General features: G+C 43.7%; 1 protein-coding gene across 9 annotated transcripts in view; it reads left to right on the top strand.

The window, feature by feature from the left end:
- Positions 1–25,062, top strand: part of ZNF532 (zinc finger protein 532) — an 88,956-nt gene that overhangs the window by 456 nt on the left and 63,438 nt on the right. For 2 of the 9 annotated variants that reach the window (XM_019531736.1, XM_019531729.1), the window contains exon 1: positions 933–1,235. The exons of 1 other annotated variant lie outside the window; for it this stretch is intronic. In XM_019531736.1, coding sequence (XP_019387281.1) covers positions 1,187–1,235 — 49 coding nt within the window. In that variant the 5' untranslated portion in view covers positions 933–1,186. Of the gene's footprint in view, positions 1–185; positions 896–929; positions 1,270–1,688; positions 1,798–25,062 lie in introns of those variants that run through there. 6 more of the 9 variants (XM_019531735.1, XM_019531732.1, XM_019531730.1 and 3 more) reach the window with 6 other exon arrangements.

Below are 25,062 nucleotides of genomic sequence, written 5' to 3'. Positions count from 1 at the left end.
GGGCCAGCAGCCACCCCCGGCCCTGCTCCTGCGGGGGTCGGGAGCAGAGGAGGGCTGGGAGCTGCCCCAGGTGCGGGTCAAGGGCACAGAGGAGCTGCGGAGATGCCCCCGGGTGGGGGGTGGCTCAGGGCAGGCCAGGGAGGGCTCCTGGACAGCACCCAGAGGGCGAGGGCGAGAGGGGCCACATGGATGAAGAGCGGGCGCTGAGGGGAGCTCGGCGAGGCGCTCCCCCAGGCCCGAGAGGGGTGGGTGCCCGGAAGGCCTCGGCAGGAGCCACGCCAGCCCTCGCCTGCCAGGCCCCTCGGAGACGTGGGCACCGTGAAGCAGGAGGACCTGGATGGGGGTCAAGAGGCGCAGCCAAGAGAAGAGCAGCCCGGCCTCCCGGCCCCCCACCCGTGTCCCCCGCAGGGCCGGGGGCAGAGCAGGCGGGGGCTGCCCAACAGCGCCCAGCCCTGGCGCCACGAGGCGGGTTGAGAGGCGAAGAACTGCTCCTGGCGCTGGGACGCGCGAGGGGGCCAAGGGTTGCCGTCGAGGTGGGTCTGCTTTCAGGGGGAGGCGAGAAGCTCCCAGTAGCTGCGTGGGAGGGAGGGAGCCGTGTTGTCAGAGCCACCCCAAGTCCGGCGAGGAGCTGGGCGGGCAGGAGACGCCTGTTAGCAGCCGCCTGGCTGCTGCGGGCACGAGGGGGCAGATCTGACGTGGCTCCGCAGCCACCCTTGCGCTATGGGGAGCAGAGGCAGAGGAGCCCATGGGTAGCAGTCTCCTCAGCGCTGCGGCCGAGTCTGCCTCGTGCAGCAAGCGAGATCCTATGAGGATTTTTATTGCGGTCTCTTTGTTAGCTACAGACACACACACACACACACACACACACTCTCAGCTTTCAGCCAGGTTGTGGGAGGTAAGTGGGGGAGGAGAGGAAGGGGACGTGCGTGGGATGGAATTGGGGTGTCAGAGGGCGTTGGGGTGTGGTTGGGGTCGACTGAGATCGGGGGACACGGTTGAAATCGCCCCTACACCCAGAGAAGAAAGAACCCCCTGCGATTTTCAGGGACTTGTTGGCAACTCAGCGAGGGTTGCCATAGCTTTTTATGTAGGGTGACCAGAACCGGCTGAAACTGGTTTGAGGCAGATCAGCTCCTGAACACAATGCAGTCACTGAGCTACTACAGTGGGATAGCTTCCTCCCTTCATGGCAGCCAAAAGCAGAGGAGCTTGCAGAAAGATACCATCCCAAAACAGTATGTGAATGCACACTTTAGACACACTGCACTGGTATGTGGCTAATGTAGTCATAAAGGATTCTGTATATAAATGTACATATTTGCAGTAACTGAGATTACTTTGGCTTTTCATGCCTTTTTATGCTTAAGGAATGGGCAAGAGCTGAGATTTATGACCCTTATTAAATATTTTTGTTTTGCAATGGAGGGACACTGGTTATGCAGTCTATTTTAAACTAAACTACATAAAATTGATTGAATGATTTGTAATTGTAGCTATGCTTGTGACTGAAGAATGCTGCTTTGCATGCTGTTTTATTTACAGGGTGCTGTCTTGTGGTTTTCTTCTTTAGAAGACGTTAAGGGGGGGTGCTGTCTCTGAAAGGCCAAAAGGAAACAATATTGTTGTAGAATTGCGCATAAAAGCATTGCAAAGATGCTGTAAGGCATACTCTTTTTTTTTTCTTGTAGGCCTATTGATTGGGGCTGCCTTTAACCCTTTCATATTTGCAGAGGTAATGCATCTGTGACAGTAACTGAGCATTGGCTAAAAAATCTTTCAAAGGTCAAGGTTCACAAGGTGAGATATGGTATTTTGAATATGAATATAACAATAGCATGAAGGTCCGTGTATGCGAAAACTAAATCTGATTCCTGATTGTACACTTGGCACACTGGTGAAGGAACAATGGTTTAAGTGTAGGTGAAGAAATGCAGTTAACCTCATCCAGGCTTAATGGTATTACAGCTATTGTTTGTGAAGACTTGGATATCTAAGCTAAATGCAGTATCTTCCTTTTTATATTTAATAGATGGACATTTTCACTATTCAGTCATGAAGAATAGGCCTCTGAGTGACAATCATAAATTGTGGACCACATGGCTGTGAAGTGTTCTGCATTGCACTACTGTATTACACATTGAGAATTTTCCATCTAATTACTTAAAGGTTTGATTGCCTGGCCAGATCCAGGTAGCCTTGTGCTTATTTCCCACATTGAGACTTTACTGTTTAAAGAGGCATTTAATGTATTTTGTGAATAAAAATATATACAATATATTGAGTTGATGGTGTTTCTTAAACTGTATTACCCTGAGAGAATTTTGCAGTCAAGTGGAAGGATATATCTTAGAGGTTTGATGGAGCTCCAGTGGATTATTAGTGGCATAAATTACAATATTGTGCAGTAATGAAATAAGAATAGGAAACCGGATGGGCAGTGCATCAGCTGCTAAGGGGTGACTACTTTTAACTCAGCGCTTCACAGCAATGGATAATGGATAGGATTTTTTTTTTGCCTCATACAAAAAATAAATGTGTACTTAGATTTGAGCTGGCATTTGCATCTTATACTGAAAGCTGGAGGCTTCAGGGAGAGGGGGAGAGAGAAGAAAGCAGTAATGAATATAGCAAAGGGAAGAACAAAGGCTGTTAGAGCTTACACATTGGAACACTAAACATTTTGCCTTGGGGATTCTTTTGCTAGAACTGTTACTTCCTAAAACAGGAAATCAGCAACTCTAGAGTCTTATCCACTATGATTTTAACAATTCTAACCAGCCCTGGCTCATAGTTGGTCTTGTAAGTCTCCAATCAAGAAAAATATGAAGGAAATCATTGAAAATGTGTTTGATTCTAGTGTGATATTGAGGGTTTTTTTCCTCTTGCCTTCAGCAGATTAAGTAGACAGTCTTAAATGCCTTGAGAATTTTTGGATTGGGTAAGTTTTATGGTGGCTGATGAAAGGCAGGGTATCTGCATCAAAGAGTGACAAATATAAAGGAACCTTGCTCTTTCTGACTGCAGTAGATTACATAAGGTATTTAGAAGTGCATTGTAGTACAGTGAAAGTAGCATGCTAATGTTTAGCCTGAAAATACTTTGTATACTTTTTAATGTATTGTTTCTCAGATTAGGGTAGAAAATAGCTTGCATGGTAGAGCAAAATGCCTAACAAATCACTATGCTATAATTTCTTCTCATGTTTTACATAATTTGAGTGCAGAGGTTCTATATTTGACTATAGACATCTGTAGCAGAATTATGCTTGCAAACATGAATTCATGTTGCATGCTAGGAATAGTATTTATTGCTGCTGCTGATGCATGCTCTTTTCCAAGTGTCAGCTAAAATTCATATGGTTACATGAGAGCACCTTTAGTTTCCCTTTTTTACTACCAGAACAATAAGCTGTTTTAAAGTTGTAAGTACTTGAATTGTCACAAAACTCAGTGTATTTGTTGTACCTGGATTTTGAAACTAGATCTGCATTATGCATTTTTTTTTTTTTTAGCAAAGGATGTTTTACATTTGTGAGGAATTGTATACGGTAGCCTGAGAAACCTGAATAGATGATGGTTTATACAGTACTCATACTGTGCGATTTTATTTTTCTTATAGTTTAATATATTCATAAATGCTGTTCACCCAGAAATTTTGATTTTGCATGTAGGCCAGCCTTTTCAGTGGAAAATGCTACTTCATGTTGGAGGGTTGGTCCTCTGTCTGTAATCATGAGCTCATCTTGCATTGAAGCTTGTCTCTGGTATTTGATCTTGAGCAGAGGAAAAATGCTTTACCAGGTTTCAAGTCTCCTTTGAATGAAACAATTGGGTTTGTTTTTCTTGGAAGTATGACTGTATGGTAGAGCATGAATATGTATACCATATTCTGATTCCTGGGAATAGAAAATATTGACCGTAATATTTTCAAGGCCTGTTCTGTGCTGGTATTAGAGGCAGGCCCCGCCTGACTTGGAGCGCTCTCTCTGAGATTGCCTATAGCTGCTTCATGCTGCTTTGGAGCAAGAATTGCCATTCCCTATGCAGAAGGTTGTGCTAGCCTGAGTGGAGGAAATAAACTGGAAAAAAGGGGTCTTGTCAGAACATTAGCCTTGTTTCCATTACATTTGTGATCTCAAGAGCCTGTTGGTTACCATTAGAAATCCTTCTGTTGATATGTTCTAGCTAATTTTATGTACAAAAAATACTGGGTTTGAGGAGTAATGCACAGAAAAAGAGAAGTTTGGGGATTATAGGTGTGTGCGCGTGCAGGGGGGTGTTGCTTGTTTTGTTTTTTGAGATTGGCTTCAATTTAAAGAGAAGCAAGGGAGGCTGATAGACCTTAAACATGGCATACATTATTTAAACAAATTTATTGGCAAAATATGGGGAATTTTGTATCAGCCAGCTGTAAAGGTGATTTCAGCATCAGAGGTTGTAGGAATGGAAGCCTTAGTTAGTCCACTTTGGAAAATACTCCGTCTGGATGCAAAGCCAGAACTAGTAATAATACACTTTGAAAAGCCCTGCTTGGTTCTCTCTGACCTAAAAGAATGAGACAAGAAGGTCTTTGGGTGGGAGGGACAACCTGATAAAAGGGAAATGGGTGGATTTCAGAGTACTACCCTCTCTCTATCTTTCGCCTTCCTATTTCTTCTTCCCAATGAAATTATCTCTAAATTAGCCACACACTTTGCTGTCAGTAGTTAAAAATGCAAAAAGGAAACAGATTTCTGATTCAAGTGTCAAAAGAGTCGTCATAAACTGGGTATGATTTTATTTAAATTGTGGAAAATCTCAACGCGACTTGGTGCTTTTTTGTTTTTTAAATGGGAGGGCTTTCTTATCTTAACAGTAATGACTGTGAAAACAAAGACTAACTTCTCAACAAATCAAACATTAAAATGATCCAAGATAATAGCGGCCATCAGCTGAAATCAAAACAAAACAAAATGGCAAATTACCAGCTGTTATTTCCAATTGTAAGTATAGGTAAGCCTGTGGTAACCTGTTGGCAACCAGCAAACTACTGAAGTTTCTTTTATAGATAAAAATCTATTACAAGAAAAGACTGTGGCTGATTTGACTGCCCCATAATCCATAATTTGTAAAAGCTGAACTATAAATACAACGTGGGTGCCTTTGCCATACCTTACAGTAAAGATATTCAAGCAGCGCTCTGTACCCAGGTCCTGTATTCGCAAGACTCAAAACATGATCCCAGGAGCAAGCTTTGGTTATAGCAGTTTGGCTGTAGGGTTTATAGGAAGGTGGGGAAATAAGATGGTGGTTTCCAGTTTGCTCAGCCTGGCTGCAGCTGCTGTTGATCTGTGTGGAGGAATGAACATGTTTCTCAATGTTTCCTGAGGACCCCAAATTCTCTTGTTTACCAGGGAAAAGGGCATTGCTCATAGACTTACATCCTCAGCCAACCTCTATGCCAAATTACAGAACTATACTATGAATCCCTTCTCTTAGGCATGCAGATCTTTATCCCTGTGGGGTTTCCCTGGCTTCATCCTGCACAATCCCAAACAGAGCACTTTCCTTAAGTAATTTCTTAAAATAGCACATTACTTGAGCTCAGAAACTCATTATTTTTGCAAAACAAACAATATGAAGTATTGAAAGTCATAAAAACTGGACTACAGCCATCAAAATCACTTGCACGTGTAGTCATGTGTTGTCTTTGTTTATTACTTGTTTGCTTTGAAGCATTTGCTAATTCACAAACCTTCAGTAATTAATATTCAATCTCTCAGTCACTGATATGGATTAGCAAGGTCCTGTTCTGTTCTAAAAATGGGCAAGTACAGGAACAATCAGTTGGACTATTATTTTTTTAAAGGAATTGTTATCCCTTCAGAAATATTTGTTTTTGGCATTGGCTTCATTGCAATGCCAAACAATAATACACTGTATTAATAGGTGATAATGTTAGAAAGTGTATTTTTCCTTCCATAGTCATTCTGATTTTCTTCCAGCATCTAACATAAAAAACAGTTTTATAAACAAAAATGAACCACTGCTGTCATGGAAATGTGCTATTCAAAGAAGCCGGATCATTCATTTCTCTTCCCTTTCATTCCAGAATCTTCTTTTAATGAAATGACTAAATATAAACCTGAGAAGTGGTCTGTATGTAGATCTTCTATTTTTAGGAAGTCTGGAATGTAGTCCTTTTAAGAAACAAAATGAGGCTGACTCGGGTTGGTTCAGATGGGCCTCCTTGGGTCCTTCAGACATGACTCTCCTAACTACTCCTGGACCTTGCTTGAGCATAGACCTCCAACTGCGCTCTGCTTTTGTGGATAGGAACAAACAAGCTATGGAAGATCTCCAACGTAGTTTTCATCTGAGACCTAACTCGGTTTTAAACTCTTATCTCGCCAGGTGAAAAACTACCCCGATTCATTCACACTGACCTTGTGCACAAAAATATACCTGGGTTTTTATAACTCTTACATCATCACTTTTTAAAGGTGGAAATAACGTTTACTGTAAATTTATATTGTGTCTTATGCCATACAGCTTAGTTCTGTTGTGGACAAAGTTAATGTACATTTGAAAATACCAAGAAAGCAGATTTATAGTCAGGGTTGCTGCATTTTAAAAGCACTAGGAAGTTTATTTTGAATGTATTTGGGTGTCTTGGTGCTTGGGTGGTAGAGCATATGACCCGAGATAAGGAAAATTAACATTCAAGCTCTAATGATTTCCTTAGTCTTTAGTGGTTGTGTTACAGGAAATAAAGCTGAAATCCTTTGAAGTTCTTAGTAGACTGTGGAGTAGAGCTTTAAACTGTTTCTTAGCCAGTGGTCACAGGTAGGATCGTTACAGTTCATAAACATAATTCATGATTTTTTTGCCACGAGTGTTCATTTGAAAGTTTTACTATTGAAAAATAATTGCTAGTAGTCTTCTTATGGAGATGTTTGCCTTCCTGAGAAAAATCAGTAGAACATTCTTTGCGAATATCTGAATTAAGTTGAAAGTACTAGGGTCTGTTTTGGTGCAAATTTGTCAGAAGCTCTGAGACACACCAGCACTTCAGCAAAAAATGATAGGGGAAACTAAAGGCATCTGTTTAATTTGGTGGCAGAATACTCTGGTGGGGTTTGATCTGAGCTTTGCCTGTGGGAATAGATAGACAGGCTTCTCTTCATTCAAAAATACATCCGTGAAGATGCTCTGAAGTTGTTCTCAAACAACTTGGCTGCTCTCAAACGCATTGGAGACCATTATCTAAGCTGCCTCCTGGAATGACTCTGGAGCCACTTTACAACTGTACTGCCAAGTTTGAGGTGTGCATGTGGGAGTGAATGGCCAGTTGGTGTTTGTGGTCATCCTGGCTGGGACATGCTGTGCTTCGACTTTGTAATGCCATGGGTAAAAAAGAGTTTTGCTCTTAAAGAGCAAAGAGTCTGTTACATTTCTGAAGTGGAGATCTTTTGGACTCTCCGACCGTAACAAATTGTGGAATCTTTGATAAGCCAGGAGGGGTGTGTATGTCGCACAAGGATGACAGGTACTACAGATTGTGGTTAAAGGGGCCTCATATATAACCTACTGGGTGTTTCAAACTCTGCGGAGTCATCATTTGAATTGTGTTTCTTATTTCTTGAATCTTGAAGGTATTAGATATCTTATGCAACTAAGACACTGTTTCTGTTGCCTTGTAGTAGTCAGCTTTATACAACAAATAATCACATACTGTTAAGGATCATTACAAGTGTTCATTATTATGGTATGCAACTTTTGGGGTTTGTCTATATGGGAAAATTCCCTGGCATAGCTGTACTGGGATGTTGGTGTTGTGAGGTTGGCATAACTTACTGTATGAATGTTCTGTTCCAAAATTAAAAAGTGACTTGTTCGGGAGCAGACTGATTATCCCACATTAGAGGATTTTTTGTTCTAGAATAGCGTGTCCAAGTAGGGACTGATATTGGTATAGCTATAAATAGGTCATTTCTTTGTACAGATGAAAGAGACTTCACATGAGACATAAAAAAGTCCAGTCTTGGCACTTACTAATTTTACGTGCTCTAATGTGTGCTTAGTTTCTCAGACGAAAGATGTATGCTAAAGAATAAACAATTTATTTCTCTCTGTAACATGAATTGGGGTAGCAAAGGGTGTAGGGGTGAGAGGATGGAGGAGCTGGTTACAAAACTTGTTTTTTTTTGTTTGTTTTGGTTTGGAGGGGTTGAGTTTGGTATATTCATATAGTGGCTGACTCCTCAACCCCTTAAAATAGTTATACATGCACTTGTGGGATTCCTTAAAGAAGTTCAGTTTAAAGAAACATTCAAAAAGAAGAGATGGGTAGGGCAGTGGAGGGGTGGGCTGGGATAAAGTAGAGGCAGAATACAGAAAAGAAGGGAGCCATAAGGCAGTTAAGAAGTTCAGATTCATGGAAGAACAATGCGGTTTTAGCAGCTGTGAGGAGTGAGAAAGGAGATAATGCAAATGAGGTATACTGGAGGGCAGGAAGTTGCATTAGCAGAAATGGAAGCTAACCAGGAAATAGAAGTGATGTTAGCACTTGACATAGAGTGGAAAATGAAGGTGGTGACGGTGCTGGGAAATGTGGTAGGTTGATGAAGATAAGCTTATTTTTCATCATGTTAAGCATAAAGTTGGTAGGGAAATACCTTGAAAGAGAAACTGGTAAGGCAGCCTATAATTCAACACTAGAAACAGGATGCAGAGAGAATAAATTTGCAATACACCCTCATAGAAGTGATAGTTGAAACTGGGTGAGTAAGTAATGTTGCTCAGCTATACAATTTACAGAGAGAAAGGGAAGAAGCCAGGACCTGTGCTAGGTCTCGCTAATTGGAAGGAGGAGCAGACACTGGGAAAAAAAAGCTGCAGTGAGTAGGAGAACTAAATAAATAACAATGTTGCAAATGCTAAAGGAAGGATCTGGATGTTGAAATAGCAAATTGGTTATCAGCTGTACTACAAATAAGGGTGGAAGGGAAGGAAGAATAAAGATGGAGTATGTAAGGCCCAAGATGTGGTGCAGAAATAGTTGTGAGGAGGCTCTAGGGTTTTCTGAATATTAAGAAGAACAGAAGACCATGCAAAGGAGAGGATTATTTAGTATAGCCATGGCTATACATCTGAAAGTGGAGTCCACATCTGCTTGTCTGAGGCGGCAGAACCACGCCTTTGAGCTCCCATTATACAGACAGCTAATGTTATTTCCCTGTCTGCAGTGGGCCAGATGATCTGCTGAGGGTCAGGATGTTTTATATAGATTTGCTTGATTGGCAAAGAGAAAAAGTGAAGCAAAAAACCAACCAACCAAACAAACAAAAAAAATCTTGTAAATTTTAGCAGTAATTCACAGCAGCTTGATCTCATTTACCAGATGCCCCCTACTCCGGTCTCTTGTTGCAGGCACTGCAGCCCCAGTGCTAAGAGGAATCAAATGAAAAGGCCAAGACAAAGCAGGGCTTTACTTGTTCCTTTCCCTTGATGGAGGATATGAAAGGATAGTTTTGTTTTGCTCTTAGAGCTAGTCCCTCTACCTCAGACCAGTGCAGCCCCAGAGCTTGAGGGGGAGGGACAAAGAATCCCTTGAGTACAACCAAAATGCCTTCGTTAACTCTTTAAACAGTGCCTGGAGTACTGGAAGCAGCTACCAGTACTAAGCCACTTAATGGTGTTTAATTCATTTTTATTATAGACTGTGGCTTATCTATACCTTCTGTGTTTCCAAATGCATGGCTGCTGTGAGAAAGTTGCATTTAGCAAGGGCTTCTGGACACCAGAGCAGTAGTGGCAGAGTATCCTAGTCATGGCTTTCTTGCTGCAGTAGCTTTCTTCCCAGTTTGCCACAAGTTCACCTTTTCTCACATTGGAGCACATACTCTTTTTTCCTTTTCACCTTCAGCAGCCAGGCCGTAGGATGTAAAGGACTAGACTGTTTTCAGTAGACAAAGCCATTAACACTTATCCCTGGTTTCCAGTTCCAGCTTTCCTAGGTAGCTCGTTGGGATTTGCCATCCTGTTTTGACACTACATTCATCCAAAACAATAGCTTGACTGGAGCTTGTATGATGAACTGAAGTAGAATGATAAACAGGAAGACGGCAAGAAGAGAATGAAACTACAAGGCTATTTTTTTCCTTCAATTCAAATTGAGAGCCTCTGGAAGCAATTATTTTAGGGCAGCAATATCCAAAGAAACAAAGATGTAAGCAGTTGGGAACATGTACTGTGAACACAGAAGCAAAAACAGACTTCATTTTTCTTCCAGACATTAATGCTGAAGATTACATTTTGGTTAAAGGTATGGTTACTCATGGAGGGGACTTGCTTTCTACCAGAAAACCTTTACAGAAAAAATTGAGTAGAATCTTCTTGAAGAGGATTTGTGAATTGTATCCTTAAGGCTTCTTCATCTCTGGCCTTCTTTGCTTGTGATCTCTGGATGGACAAGCTTCCTGGCTGAGGTCCTATTATAATATCACAAAAGTGCAGAGCTTGGTGCAGCACCATGCAGCCATTTTCTAGCTAGTCCAGTTTATAATAGCTCTTTCTCCAAAGATTTTTTTTCTCCAGTTGCTTGAAAATGACTCCTGTATGCTTTGAAAAGTTTATGGGCGAAAGCTAGTACAAAAAGAGACATGGGACAGGTCTGCAGTTCTGCATCATACTTGCTGAAGTGAGAATTTCCTTGGTCTCACTTTATCACTCTGGACAATGGATTTTGTAACAGGCTGGTCTTTCAGGGCCAGGTCTCAGTGCTCGCCAGCTCTCTGTTCTGGACCAAACCCCTGCCTCTCTTGCCTGCCATAGCTTCATGTAAATAATATGAATGTTATTTACAAAGGCAGGAGGCTGCCCATTGTTCAGACTCTTAATAAGAAGGGCCTAAGTACACACTCTGACCTCCCCTTACATGTCCCATGTCTCGCAGCTATTTCTTGGCCTACCACTCGGCCTCCAATCTGGGGCATACACCAGGCCTTCATGTATGCGGCTTAGCACCTGGCCTCCAGTTGGGTGGCACACACCAGGCCTTCCATCCCTTATCCAGTATTCTATATTGGCATATTCAGTACTTCCATATTGACACATCCAGTATTCCTGTAGTCCCATTTCAGTATTTTGCTCCTCACTGGGGCCACTCATCACCCTCCACTGGGCCACTTACATTTCAGCCACCTCACTGGGCCACTACACACTCAGCCCCTCACTGGGGCTTGCGCTCCCTCCCTAGGGCCACACTCAGCCCCCCTGTGGGCTGCTTGGGGTTTTTCACCCCTTGGGGCTCAGGTGGCTTGCGCTGTGCCTGGCCTTCTGCACTGGGGTCTCTCACCCGGTGGAGCTCAGGTGGCTGACACCATTCCTGGCCCCACCACACTGGTCTCAGGTGTCCCGCTCTGGGCTTGCCTGGAGCATGCCCCTTCCCTTGTTGGTAACCCTTCTGTAGGCCCGGCCTGGGGTTTTCAGGCACCCCTTCTCACCTTTCGGGACAGGGGGGAAGATAACTGGCCTGGAATTTTATGAGGACTCCCCTGCCATGGGGAGTCCTAACTAGGCCACCCTTCCCCAGCAGGGTGCAGTTTCAAGTCATGCCCAGGACCAGGAGCCTCCAAACTAGTCCCATAGCTCCTACCCTTACCGCCAAGATGTTCCAGGAGCAGCTCAGCCTGATGTTGCTTCCTGGCCTACTCTACAAAGACTGCTACTTCTCTCTCTGAGGGCCTGGGTTAAAATGCAGTCTGCTTCTCCCCCTCAACCAATCCCAGGGTCCTCCTAGGGTCATGTGCTAGCCTTGATGAGGCTAGCATCCACCTGCCGGCTGTTCCACTGCCAACTAAAAACATTAAAGTGGCAGGCACTGCAAGTGCCCTGCCACAAGGTTCTTCAAATAATTAGGAATGGATTCTATTTAGATTTATGTCACTACCCCAAATGCAGGGGTTTTTACATACACTGCTACTGTACCCAAAAATGTCCTTCACATGGTTTTACACTCTGCCTTTGGGGGCAATCATCCTCCATTCAGAGAGAGGTTTCATTTTTGTGATAGAGTAGAAACAAGTAGTTTTGAACCTTCAATTTCTCAACAGATATCTAAGAAGATTCCTATTCTAGACTTTCAACTTCACTCTAGAAACCATTTGTTTAAAGGATGTATTTTTCTCTTCTATTAAACTGAGGGATGTATCCCTATTTGCACAGGTGACTGAATATTTCTCAGGCTAGAAATATATGTCATTTAATGAAGAAGTTCAGCTGTGCTACAATGTGTCATGATGACATAGCTGATTGGCTTCACTGAAATGCACACTGCCCCTTGTCCTGCCCTGGGTGGTGCAAGACAAGGGGAGATGTGATCTTCCCACTTTCCCTGCTTAGCCAGACCCGGGGCACAAGTCTGACTGAGCAGGGAAACCACTACAGAGGTAACTGCAAGAAAGCAGCAAAGTCTCTAACCACCGTTTGTTGCACCGCTGATTTTACTTTTATGTGGCACAACAATGGTATCAAAACGTCTATTTGCTTGGCGTTTGTGCTGCCATAAAAATTTCCCTACCTTTACCCATCTGGAACAGGCACCCTTCATGGAAAAATCCTTGGCAAAGCCTTCCTTGCAAGACAAGTTCTTAAGTGGCTGGTAATGCACAGCACAAACTTAACAGGCCTAAACAGCATGGCATCTCTTCTCTAGCCATGTATTGAGTGTAAATTTTCCATTAAAGGACTCTCACTTTTGGTAGATGCACATAGCAGAAATGTCCTCTGTCTTAAGGATCCACTACAGATGCTTCGTTAAATCATACAGTTGGAAAAGATTCAATGGTTAGCTAGTCCAGCCCGCTAGTCCAGCCCCCTGCACTGATGACAAATTTTCAGTTCTTAATCCTTACAAACAGATTCCTATGCAACTTCTTGAAAACATCCAATGAAGGGCGTTCCATAGTTTCCTAAGCAGCTTGTTTAGTTGACCTACAGGTTGTATCATTAGGAATGATGAAGAACGTCTTGCATCGAAGGTTGTCTAACTCTATCCCATCTGCACATTTGGTTCAGTAAAACTATCACCTTAAGAAATCCTTGCTGTAATGTGCTTTGCTATATTTTAAAGCTGTTGCCACATTTCCTCTGTATGACAAGGCAGAATAATGTCACCTTTTCCTTATGTCACCTTTTAAAATATTTGAAATCTTCTGTTGCATCCCCTCTCCCCCAGTCTTCTTTACTATAAACTAAATATACCTAATTTCTACAACTAGGTACATCGGGTGCAGACAGCAGTGACAATTTTTGCCCAATCTAGCCATTTAAAAAGCAGTTTATAGCTGTGACAAAACACAAGTGCATGGCTGAAGGCAGCTTTAAAAATGGCTGATCAGGTGAAAATCTGACCCCTCATTGAATGAGATATCAGCAGGGATCCTGGTTTTTCTGTTTAAAAATTGCAAATTCTCTGATTAAACCCCCAAAATACATGATTAAAATGAAATGCCACAATATATATATAGGTATCAATTGAAAATAATGTTTTGTTGATATATTTACGATTTTAAAGAAGTTTGGACGCCTACCAGTGCCTCAATCACTATAATAAAATCGATTCTAAGTATTTTTACATTTTGGTATTTGACTCTAGGTTCTTTATCATGAAAAATCAAAGCTCCCTCTCCCCTTTTCATGTACTAGGCCCCAGGTTCAGGCCTCTCCCAAGCCACAGCCCCTGCTGGTACCCCTCACTCCCCACACACAGCCCCTGAATCCCTCCCAGCCCTGCTGAAGGAAGCCCCAGCTGCCAGGGCTACAGGGCCAGGGACTCGCATCCACAGTCCCCTTCCCCTCTCAGCAGTGCCCAAGCCCTGGCTGCCATCTATGAGAGGCAGAGGCTACTGAGGGGGAGCAGAGCACATAGCCTGGGTCCACTTCCCCCATGGGTGGCATGGCCAGAGTGGAGCCCATGAGGGGGAGGGGACAGCAGGGCGGAGCCAGGTGGGAAAGCTCCTTGCTGCTGCAAGCTCTGTACCACCCTGACGAGGTGCCCCTCCCTGCTCAGCAGCAATGAGGGCCACCCTTACTGCTGCTGAGCAGGCAGGAGGTGCTTTGCCAGGATGGCACAGGACTTGCAGCCATGAGGAGCCTCCTCACCCAGCCCTGCTCAGCCCTGCTGCACTGTGTTCCATCCACTGGGTTGCAGGGACCCAAAAGGAGGTCAGCAGGGCTGGGAGGCTGAGCCTGCAGCAGGCAGTCCATACTTGCCCCCACCTCCACCATGGGCTTCACTCTGGCTGTGCCACCCATGGGTGAGGCAGAGCTGGGCTCTGCGCTCCACGTCACTGCAGCAGCCGCTGCCTCCCGTGGGTGGCAGCAGGGGCTTGGGCACTGATGAGAGGGGCAGGAGCCTGTGGACTCAAGTCCCTGGCCCCCTAGCCCTGGCAGCTGGGGGGCCCCCTCTGGGAGGGCTGGGGGGTTCAGGTGTGCACCCCTCCCCAGCTGGGCAGCAGCCCCAGTCCCAGCCTTGCCCAGGTTCCTCCTGCCTGATCGCCCTTCTCCCGCTCCCCCCAGCCAGCCCCTTGCAGGCTAGAACTTCGACAGCCAGCAGAGGGCTCTTTGCAAAGTGGAAAAGCTAAGTGTTTCTTCATTAAAATGAAAAATCCATGTTTTTCTTGGTTGAAAGAGAAAAATTGCAGTGTATCCAGTCAGGGCAGTGAGGAGGATAATGTGACTGTAAAGCCACTTAGCATACTTGTAATATCCGATGTTTACCCTTTTCTGGGTCTCAGGAGCATTCCCTGTGAGGGAAATCCCTCTCTACTTGCCCGCCAAAGTAAAGAAAACTAAAGAGAAGGACACTTCAATATTGGGAGGGTACCCTTTCCTCAGGGAGACCCTAGATATGTTTCATGGGGCTCCACCTCCCCTACACCCCATCTACCAGCCAACCAGGATATTGAAATAGTGCTTTATGACCCAACTGGGCATGGGCTTAGGTTGGTTTAGATATGAATAACTCTCAAGCACAGAACTTAAAGTGTACTTTCAAAAGAATTATGAAATAGACCATGGTCCTAAATTCTCACTTTGAATAGGCAGAGTCCATCCCAATAATTTCTCAGTGAAGGTGTTAATATCAAATCTAAGGCCACTCTTTTTGCAGATTCATAAGACAATGGAACTCAAAACTTACTTAGCTCCTTTGCTGGAGCTATACTGAAATAAATGCCCTTTATTAATCCCTGCTGAATGCTCGTACAGATGATCCAGCTACCCAGGCTTCAAGAGGATTTTTCCCCTTGGCAAGAAGAAACAGAAATCAAATTAAAAACATTGCCCCTGCAGCACCCTCTGTCCAGTGCTGATCAGGGTTTCATGGTCACGTGTCCCCTGCAATTGCTGCATTCGGGTGTGAGGTCCTGCCGTTCTCTGTGCCCTTCGTGGCCACATGCTTGAAGGAGGGGAACCTTTCTGAGTTCTCTGCTTGTGGGTTGCAGCATCTTCTCCCTGCGTCCTGAGCTGTCAGTTCTGCCAGGGCCAGAGAGCTCTCTCTTGGCTGCCTCTGCCCAGCTCAGCTGCCCAGGTCTGCTGGCATGGTGGATATAGGAGGCTCTCCTGGCTGCTTCTATCTGGCTCAACCACCTGGTTCTTCTGGCATCCCAGGTGGCCTTCCTGAGCTAGTCTCCCCTACAGGCTGAGGCCACTTGGGGTGGGGTTCACTCCTCCCATGGAGCACTCAGCCCCATTGCCACATCTCACAGCAACACACAGTTTTTTCCTTTTTTCTGTTTTTCCATGGGAGGTAGAAAACCTGGATCCTGGGGTATCAGATAAAGATGTTTCAAACTATAGCCTCTTCTGTAACCTGTGTCTGTGGAGCTCCCGACCTGTCACTGTTTTCAGATTGGGAGGGTAGAAAAGAAGCGGAGGGAGTTCAGTCTGGGGGATTTTCAGCCCCCGCTTGAGGGTGGGGTGGGTGTATTGGAGCCCCCTTGAGGTGGGGGAACTCCAATTCACCCACCCTGTCCTTCAGCACCATCTGGGGAGCCCCCAGAGCAAGCTCCCTCCCTGCCTTTCCCCCTCCCATTCTGAAAACAGCAAGCACGTGGCCATTGCTATGAGAACCTGGCTGCAGGCTCCCAGTCCCAGCTGGATTCCCCTCCCCCTGGAACCAGCACAACTTCTGTTTGGTGTGGGGGAAGGATGTAACTCAGAACACTTTGCAGAAATCATTCTCTGCTGCATTCTGAGTTACCCGGGAGCTGCACTTGTTTCCAGCTTGCTTTCCAACGCCGTTATCATCTTGGTTGCTCACCTTTGGGTTCTCTCCAGTTTCTCTACATCCTTCCTACAATATGTTGGCCCAAATGGCACATAGCACTGCAGTTGAAGCCAAACCAGTGCTAAGTAAAGCAGTATTACTATGTCCTATATCTTCCCTGCCATACTTCTGTTCATGCGACCCAAACTTGCATTTCCTTCCTTTACAGTATTGCTATGACTCAAACTGAGCTTGTGATCCACCATAATCCCTAGATCTTATTCAGCAGTGCTGTTACCAAGCCACTTATCCTTCATTCTGTATTTGTGCATATGTTTTTTCTTTACTATATGTAGCACCTTAGGATTTGTCTTTGTCAAATTCCATTTTGCTGTTATAGCCCAGTTCTCGAATTTTATCAGAATCCCTTTGAATTGGAATCCTCTTTTCCAAAGTGTTTGTAAGCTCTTCCAGTTTTGTTTCAGTACAGGCATACCTCCGAGATATTGCGGGTTCGGTTCCAGACCACCGTAATAAAGCGAATATCGCAATAAAGCGAGTCACATGCATTTTTTGGTTTCCCAGTGCATATAACAGTTATGTTTACGCTATACTGTAGTCTATTAAGTGTGCAATAGCATTATATCTAAAAAACAATGTACATACCTTACTTAAAAAATACTTTATTGCTAAAAAATGCTAACCATCATCTGAGCCGAATGGTGCCGATGGAAAAATGTCGCCAATAGACTTGCTCGAGGCAGGGTTGCCACAAACCTTCAATTTGTAAAAGCGCAATATCTGCGAAGCGCAATAAAGCCAAGCGCAATAAAATGAGGTATGCCTGTATATTCTTTATCTTTTCATCTGTAAAAATGTGTTAGGGTGTGTCTACATCACAGTGTGACTTAGAAACACCTGAAATAGCTTTTAAACTAACTAGCACAGGTACCATGAAGAGTCTACTTGCAGCAACATTGATTTCAGCTCAGGTTAATACATCTTGCTGGGACTATGGACTATAGATGCATCCTCAGTAGCTTTTCTGTCTCCTTTGTAAATAATGAGGGAAGGAAAAAAGCATTCTGCTTAGCCCTAAGTAAAAGCAGCAGATACTCAGACTGTAGCTTGTTTCCTTTTTGCCTCAGTCCTCAGTAATGTGAAGTAAGTGACAATTCTTACAGTTCTTTTCAGCTATGGATGTTTCAAGTGTTAATTTGGATTTATTAGGCTGGCATAGATATCTTAATAGATTTTAATGACAGAAGGTGCCATAATACTCAATTAATCTTGTCTCCTGTGTGACAAGGCACCAAAAAACTTGGCCCAGTGGCATTTGTATCAAGTCTGCCACTTCTCTTTGAGAAAAAACATGTTTCTTTAAAAGGCAGGGTGTGTTCCTTTCCTGCCCTTCCCTTATTTCCTTATTTCTAATCTTTCTAATCTACTGTCCACTCTTTAATAGCTTCCTTTGACTCAAAAGAGGAATTGCAGTACTGCAGATCCCCAGCACCTGTCTCCTCTCATTCTTAATGGTCAATAAAAGAGAAGCCGACTGAAAAATGGAAGTATCCTTTGTGATTTGGATGAATTTTTTAGATTATTTTTATATCTTATAGTTCACTTGAGTCAACATACACAAGTTAAAATACATGGCACAATATATGAAATTGGAAACCTATAATTTACACACACAGGGTGTCTGCATTTTATATCGCAACCAACTGTGTATCCAAATCCCTGAGAGAGATGGATTTTTAGCAGTCCTGGACGGTCAGCAGTTTGGGGTGCTGATCCCAACATGAAGCAAATTCTGTTGTCTGGATGTCTTGGACATAAATGACCCATCAGAATCCCTCGCTCCATTTTTTTTAAGCCAAGTGGACTTCCTTGAGCAGTTCAGGTGGTCTAAAGTGCAGTTATATCCCCAGGCTAGAAGTAGTCTCAGACAATTCTCAAATGATTTAAGACTTTAAAGAAAAAAGCACACCACCCTCCACTCAATCTAATGGATACCCACAATGCAGAAGGGGTGTCATTGTTCTTGCTGAGAAATAGATCAATAAATGCATATTCTGCACCAGCTTCAGTTTCCAGATACTCATGATGCTCATCCATGCCATTTGCTACCATAATCTGATCCTGAGATGGCAAAGACTCATATAGGTGTAACAAGAACCTGAACAGAAAGAAGTCGGTCATCTTTTCATAATGATCGGAAACTTATGGATACAGCTGCCATTTGAATAGCCTACGATCTAGCAAAGACTTCCAAAATGCAGACATGCTTATACATCACCATTTTTTTCTCATTGGATTTCTCATTATTTTAGTATGGTCAGGATTAAATTGTAGTCAACTAGCCCTTATCTAAGCTAAAGTAATTTAATAATTTATTCTGTTGAGCCAGTGGAGACAGATGAACAGGTAAATGAGAATTCAACCCAAACTTGCATTTCCTTCCTTTACAGTATTGAGAATTCAAAATAAGAGCATAACTGGTAGCATAAATTGGAAAGGGAAGAAATGGGAACCTAAGTACATGAGTCCTCAAAACACAGTAGTTTTAGTAAATTGTTTATTGGGTTTCCCCCAAAGAAAGTAATGAATACTTTCAAGCAACGCAGCCATTTGCTTTAAAGGAAACCAATTTTGGGGCCATAGTGTTGAACATAATTTGGTGGAGGTAAACAGAGCACTACATATGATTACCTTTTAAGAAAGGGTAGCTTTAAAAACATCTGGCCTCTATCACTTTACAAAATACACTCAAACCTATAAAAGATGGTACTGCAGTCTTGTGTCCTGCCTAGATCCTAGAAATCCAAGCGGAAGGAAATGGTAAGCATTCAATGTTTAAAGATGTGGGTAGCCACTTATCTGTTTATTTTATATTTTATGTTGACAGTTCATATATAAATAATAAATACCTTGCATTTTTACAGAATTTTACATCTGAGGGGTTTGAAGTACCCTATCAGTATTAATAGGTAAAGCATTACGAGACCCTGGTGAACCTGCAAATAATTTGGCCTCAAAACACCATTTGAGTTTGTAAATGGAGGATTTACGAAGCTAAAAGTATGCATCTTTTTAAATTAAAACATTTCAAAGATGTGACCCTCAAAATCACAAAGCTGAAAAAAACAGCCAAAGTTTACGTCATCTATCCTGCGTAGGAAACTCCGGAACATTTATCATATCCTCAAATAGAACTGACAGACAAAGAATAGAAGCGACACAAAGCTGATCACAGAAAATATATTTATAGTATCCTTGATTGCTGGCCATCTTGCATTCCTCTCACTCTGCATTCTTGCCTGCAATCACATTATGATTTTTGCAGAGCTTTTGTTCTTTCTGCCTGTCATCATTTTTGTTGCTCTGTGAACTTCCTCAGATATGAAAATTCTTTTTTCTTGTAATGCAGGTCCAAGAAATAAACTAATACTTCTAGTGTGACTATCAGACGGAGTCTGTATCAAACTGAGGCTAGTCACCTTCCTGCTTTTTGTATGAAACTGCTACAGTGTACATCCTAAAGTTGCATTGGTTGGTTCTATTGCTGCTATATCCCATGGAAAATCCAAGATGATTTTGCTGTTCAAAAATCTAGGTTTCCTTGATCATTGGTTGGTTTCCACAATTTTTCTCCTATTACATAACTCCACTGTATTGGTTTGTTTTTGTTTTTAATCAAGCTAACATATCTAAATTTAGTGTTGCTATACTGGTTTTCCTTAGATTCATAGATTGGAAGGGGCTGGAAGGGACCTCACAAGATCATGAGGTCCAGCCGCCCTGCACTAGGCAGGAAAGACAGCTGGGGTCAGGTGACCTCAGCAAGGTGACCATCCAGTTTCCTCTTGAAGATTTCCAGGGTAGGTGATTGCACCGCCTCTGGAGGGAGCTTATTCCACAGTCTGGACACCCTGGCTGGGAAGAAGTTTTTCCTAGTGTTAAGCCTGAAACAGTCTTCCAGGAGGTTGAGGCTGTTACTCCTGATTTCCCCAAGGGTGCCCTCGTGAACAGTTGTTCACCAAGCCCTTGATGTATTCCCCTGATGTAGTAATAAGCTGCTACCAAGTCCCCTCTCAGCCTTCTCTTTTTTAGGTGAAGAGACCCAGATCTCTCAGCCTTTACTCATAATGCCTTGCCTTGCAAGTTTCTGATCATATGGGTGGCTCTTCTCTAAACTCTCTCAAGTTTTCCATGTCCTTGTTGAAGCGCAGCGCCCAAAACCGGATGCAGTACTCCAGCTGCAGTCTCACCAATGCTGAGTAAAGTGGAAGAATCACTTTATTGGTTTTACTTCAGATGCAATGGTTGATGCATGCGAGAGTATTGTTTGCCCTGCTGGCTACAGCATTGCACTGACTTCTCATGTTCACACTATGGTCTGTTACTACCCCCGGGTCCCTTTCAGCCGTGGTGCTAGTCAGTTTGGCGCCACTGAGCATGTAAATATTTTGGGGGTTGTTAATTCCCAGATGGAGCACTTTGCACTTCTTAATGTTGAACTTCAGCTGGTTCTGATCCGCCCAGTTTGCCAGCCTGTCTAGGTCTGCCTGTATCTGCAGCCTATTTTCAAGTGTGATCACACTTCCCCATAACTTAATGTCATCTGCAAACTTGGCCAGTGAGCTCTTCAAGCCCACATCCAAATCATTGATATAGATGTTGAAAAGCACTGGACCAAGCATGGAGCCCTGAGAGACACCACTGGCCACTTCTTGCCAGGACAACATATATCCATCCGTTCATTAGACTTTCTGAGTCCTACCCCACAGCCAGCTTCCCACCCACCTGACTGTTGAGCAGTTAAGCCCGTAATCCTCCAGTTTTCCCATGACAACATCATCTGATACCAGATCAAAGGCCTTTTGGAATTCTGGGTATACAGTGTTGACCTCCTCTCTCTTATCCAGGTGGCAAGCTACCTGGTCATAAAAGGAGATGAGATTGGCAAGACAAGACCTGCCTGAGACAAAGCCGTGTTGGCTGTCATTTAGATTCCTACCTTCTGCAAGACTCCTTGATTAATTTTTCCAGGATTTTCCCTGGGATAATAGGCTAATTGGCCTGTAGTTGCCTAGGTCTCCCCTTCTTGAAGATGGTCCCAACGTTAGCCCTCTTCAGTCTTCTGGGACCTCCCCCAGGTGCCACGAGTTTTGGTCAAGTTCCGTCAGAGGTCCTGCAATGACTTCAGCCAGCTCCTTCAGGACTCAGATGAAGTTCATCCGGTTCTGCTGACTTATAAATGTCTAACTTTTGTCACTGATCATGCACCAGCTCAATGTCAGCAGTAGGAACCAATCTCTCTAGGTCTGCTGTTACTATTTTACTTTCTTTATTTGTCTTAGTTACTCATCTGGATTATTTAATATTATCTATTGAGTTCATTAGTATGTTGTTTACTCCCTTATTTTTGAGCATGAGGTATTCTGGTAATGCAAATAATATATACAAATAAAACACAGGTATGGAGAGTATGGCAAAGTATGGAGGTATGGAGAGCAGGCCATACGATGAAAGGCTGAGAGACTTGGGTCTGTTCAGCCTGGAGAAGCGAAGACTCAGAGGGGATTTGGTGGTAGCTTATAAGTTTATAAGGGGCTCAAAACAGGGACCTGTTCATCAGGGCTTCCCATGGGAAAACTAGGTCTAATGATCGTAAATTGCTAGAAGACTGTTTTAGATTAGACATAAGGAAAAACTTCTTTACAACTCAAGTGTCCAGGGTCTGGAATAGACTCCTCCCAGAGGTGGTACAATCACCTACTCTGGATATCTTCAAAAAACATGTAGGCTCTCACCTTGCTGGGGTCATCTGACCCCAACAGTCTTTCCTGCCAAAGGACAGCGGGGCTGGACCCAATGATCTTGAGAGGTCCCATCCAGTCTCTAACATCTGTGAATATATTAACATGCCTAGGTAGTGTTCAGACTGCTGCAGATCAGTGGTGATCCTGAATCTGCAACTCTTTTCTACAGGCAAACCTCAGTGACCATATCAAGCCCTGTATAGATCAGTGGGTTATCAAACCAGTGGAATGGCCTGTAGAATCAAGGCCCATATGTATATAGTATGCTTAAGTTTCCAAATAATAGCACCCACAAGAGAAGGTACTTCTGTATCTAAGACCACTTCTGAACAGTTCCTGGTTGTAATTAAGAAGTGGTCTTTTAAAGTAGGCAATTGAAAAATTGCAGAATGCTTGACGTCACCTTAAAAATGGCTTCTGTAGTAGGAAGACAATTTCTAGTTATAATTAGGGGTGTGACTCTCTAACCACAGGGTCTTGGTATAAGAAGATGAAATCACCACCACTTCTTTGCATTCATTTGTCCATCCTTCCCTTCCCTGATATTTTGAAAGGGTATATAGCAGCTGCTGTGTTTTGTCCAGAGCCTGGTGTGTTCCCTGACCTCCAATTCTCTGACTTTTCAAAACAAATTGTGAGGGGTTTGGTGAATTATTTGTCAGGTTTCCTTAATGCTCTAAATGCATCTTAGCTGGATCACCAGATTTGAATACAGTAGAATTCACTAATTAGCTCTAGTGGCTGAAAGTTTTCATTTGAGAAAACACATTTTGTAAATTTGTGATTAAGTGAACAAACAAATATCCTGACTTACAAGACAATTTTACACAAGTCTTGTTTTTATTTATAGTGAACTAGTATGTTTTGTAAAAGGAATGAGCTCTTAATAATGAGTACTCACTATAATACTTAGCTATATTTTACTTATTAAAGAAAAGATGCGTTAAGAAATAGTGTACAGATTAGAAAAATATGCATATTAGTTAAGTGAAATAAGAGGTACAGTTTTTCAAATAACCATGTTGTTACTTTTTATTTGTTTTTGTTTTTACAACTCCATTTTTTCCTAATTGTCCAAAATTCTTTTCATATCACTAAAGGAAGCTGTTAAAACTGAGTTCAGAGTCTTTATTCAGACATCCTAGGTTTAAGCAGGTCTTATTTCATAATAGAAGTGCTTTTCCTACTTTCATTTATTTTTGGAAACTCTCTTTGCTGTTACCCCCTGGTGCTGTCACTTGTGCATTCAACTTTCTGTTTTCTCTTCCCCCTTCACGTACCTTCATCTCCTTCTTCCAGCCTATAGTTTTTTATCATGATGTTTGTCACTAACACTACTTTTTGAAGACACAGTTCATTCTGATAGTTTCAGCCACCAAGAAATCTTTTCTGATTCCCATATTCCCATAATGTTTTGCAAGTTAATGTTTCTCAGAAAAAGTACAGGATATAATAATCGTCTCTCTTCAGTGATTTCACTTTCCACAGCATCTGTGATCCATTTTAATGTTTCTGGATTCTTCCATTGCACTGAAACTTTGTTCCATTGGTAGTTGGTCAACGTCTCCACTCTTCCGAATTTGTTTTTCTAGACTATTTTCTCCTTGGATTTCAGTGCAGTATTTTCCCATATGCCTTGAACACGATGGGCACACATGCAAGCACATGCACTTGCAGCAGCTGAAATAGAAGCGGTGCAAATTTGAGCTGGGGCTTTTTGCCTCAGTGCATGTGCTTGCACATGTACTTTGGTGTGGAGCAAATTGTGCCACTTGGGGCAAAATAATGCTGCCTGGCTCCTCCAAGATCTGCAGCCAGGGGGAGTTAGAGCCTGGGGCAGCACCTGTGCTGTCCCCAGCAGTATAAAAACCTGCCCTATCCTGGCCCCATCCATACAAAAAACTGCCCTGGCAAGCAGCTTGGGGCTACTCACTCTCTGGAGCTTCTGGGGCCTAGCCAATTGATACCTGGGGACATTAGCCCTTGTGCCAGCTGGACTGCTGCAGCAGCATCCCAAATCCATTTTCTAAAATACCCCAAAATCCATGTTCATCTACATTTAAAACAAAAAACCACTCTATACACACACACACACACACACCCACACACCCACACACACACACACACACACACACACACACCCCCCCCCGAGAGACAGTGATAACTTGGGTAAAGCTTTACTGGTATATTTACAATGTTAAAGCAATTTGGAAGCCTACCAGTGTCTCTATCATTATGAAAAAATAAATTCTAAATACCTATGTGTTGATCTGTGCTTCTGGTTTTCTTCATATATGATCAGTGTGTGATGAGGGGATGTGGTGTTTGTAGAAAGGAGGTGATAAGGGGTGTAGGGGAAGGCAGGTGGGTAGATGTGGAGGGATGTGGGTTGGTCTGTGGGTAGGAGTGGGGCAATTGCTGGGGGCACTATGGATGTGGGGGACCTTGTGTGAGGGCTGCTCAGGAGGGGTGCAGCCCCTGGCCTGCATAGGGTGCAGCCTCCCCCACACAGCACATGGAATGCCCCCCCCCCGCCCAGGTTCCCGGTTCTCCCCTGGAGGGCCACAGCCCCTATTCCCCACAGGACCCCAGCCCCCCTGCCCAAGGCCCATAACTAACCTTTAACAGCAGCAGCGGGGGGACCATGCGCCAAGCCCAGCCTAGTTCTGCCAGCCCTCGGGCTTCTCTTGCTGCCCAGCCAGGCTGGTCTTGTGGCAGCAGGACCCAGTGTGGCACACGGAGACTCCATGCCAGGCCCAGCTGGGTCCTGGGACCCCTCTACAGCTCAGCCAGGCTGGGCCCATGTTGACAGGACCCAGTGTGGCATGTGGGGACCATGTGCCAGGCCCAGCCGGGTCCTGGGACCCCTTTGCAGCCCAGCCAGGCTGGGCCCAGATCCCTGAGACTCGCTAGTCTGGACTAGCAAGCCACATGGGGCTGGGCCAGGTCCTCACCACCCCGCAGGCACAGGGGGCAGAGGCGGGAG

This window comes from Crocodylus porosus, unplaced genomic scaffold (assembly GCF_001723895.1).
Source record: "Crocodylus porosus isolate Cpor-Errol unplaced genomic scaffold, CroPor_comp1, whole genome shotgun sequence".
Lineage (NCBI taxonomy): Eukaryota > Metazoa > Chordata > Crocodylia > Crocodylidae > Crocodylus > Crocodylus porosus.
This window is presented reverse-complemented; position numbering and strand designations above follow the sequence as displayed.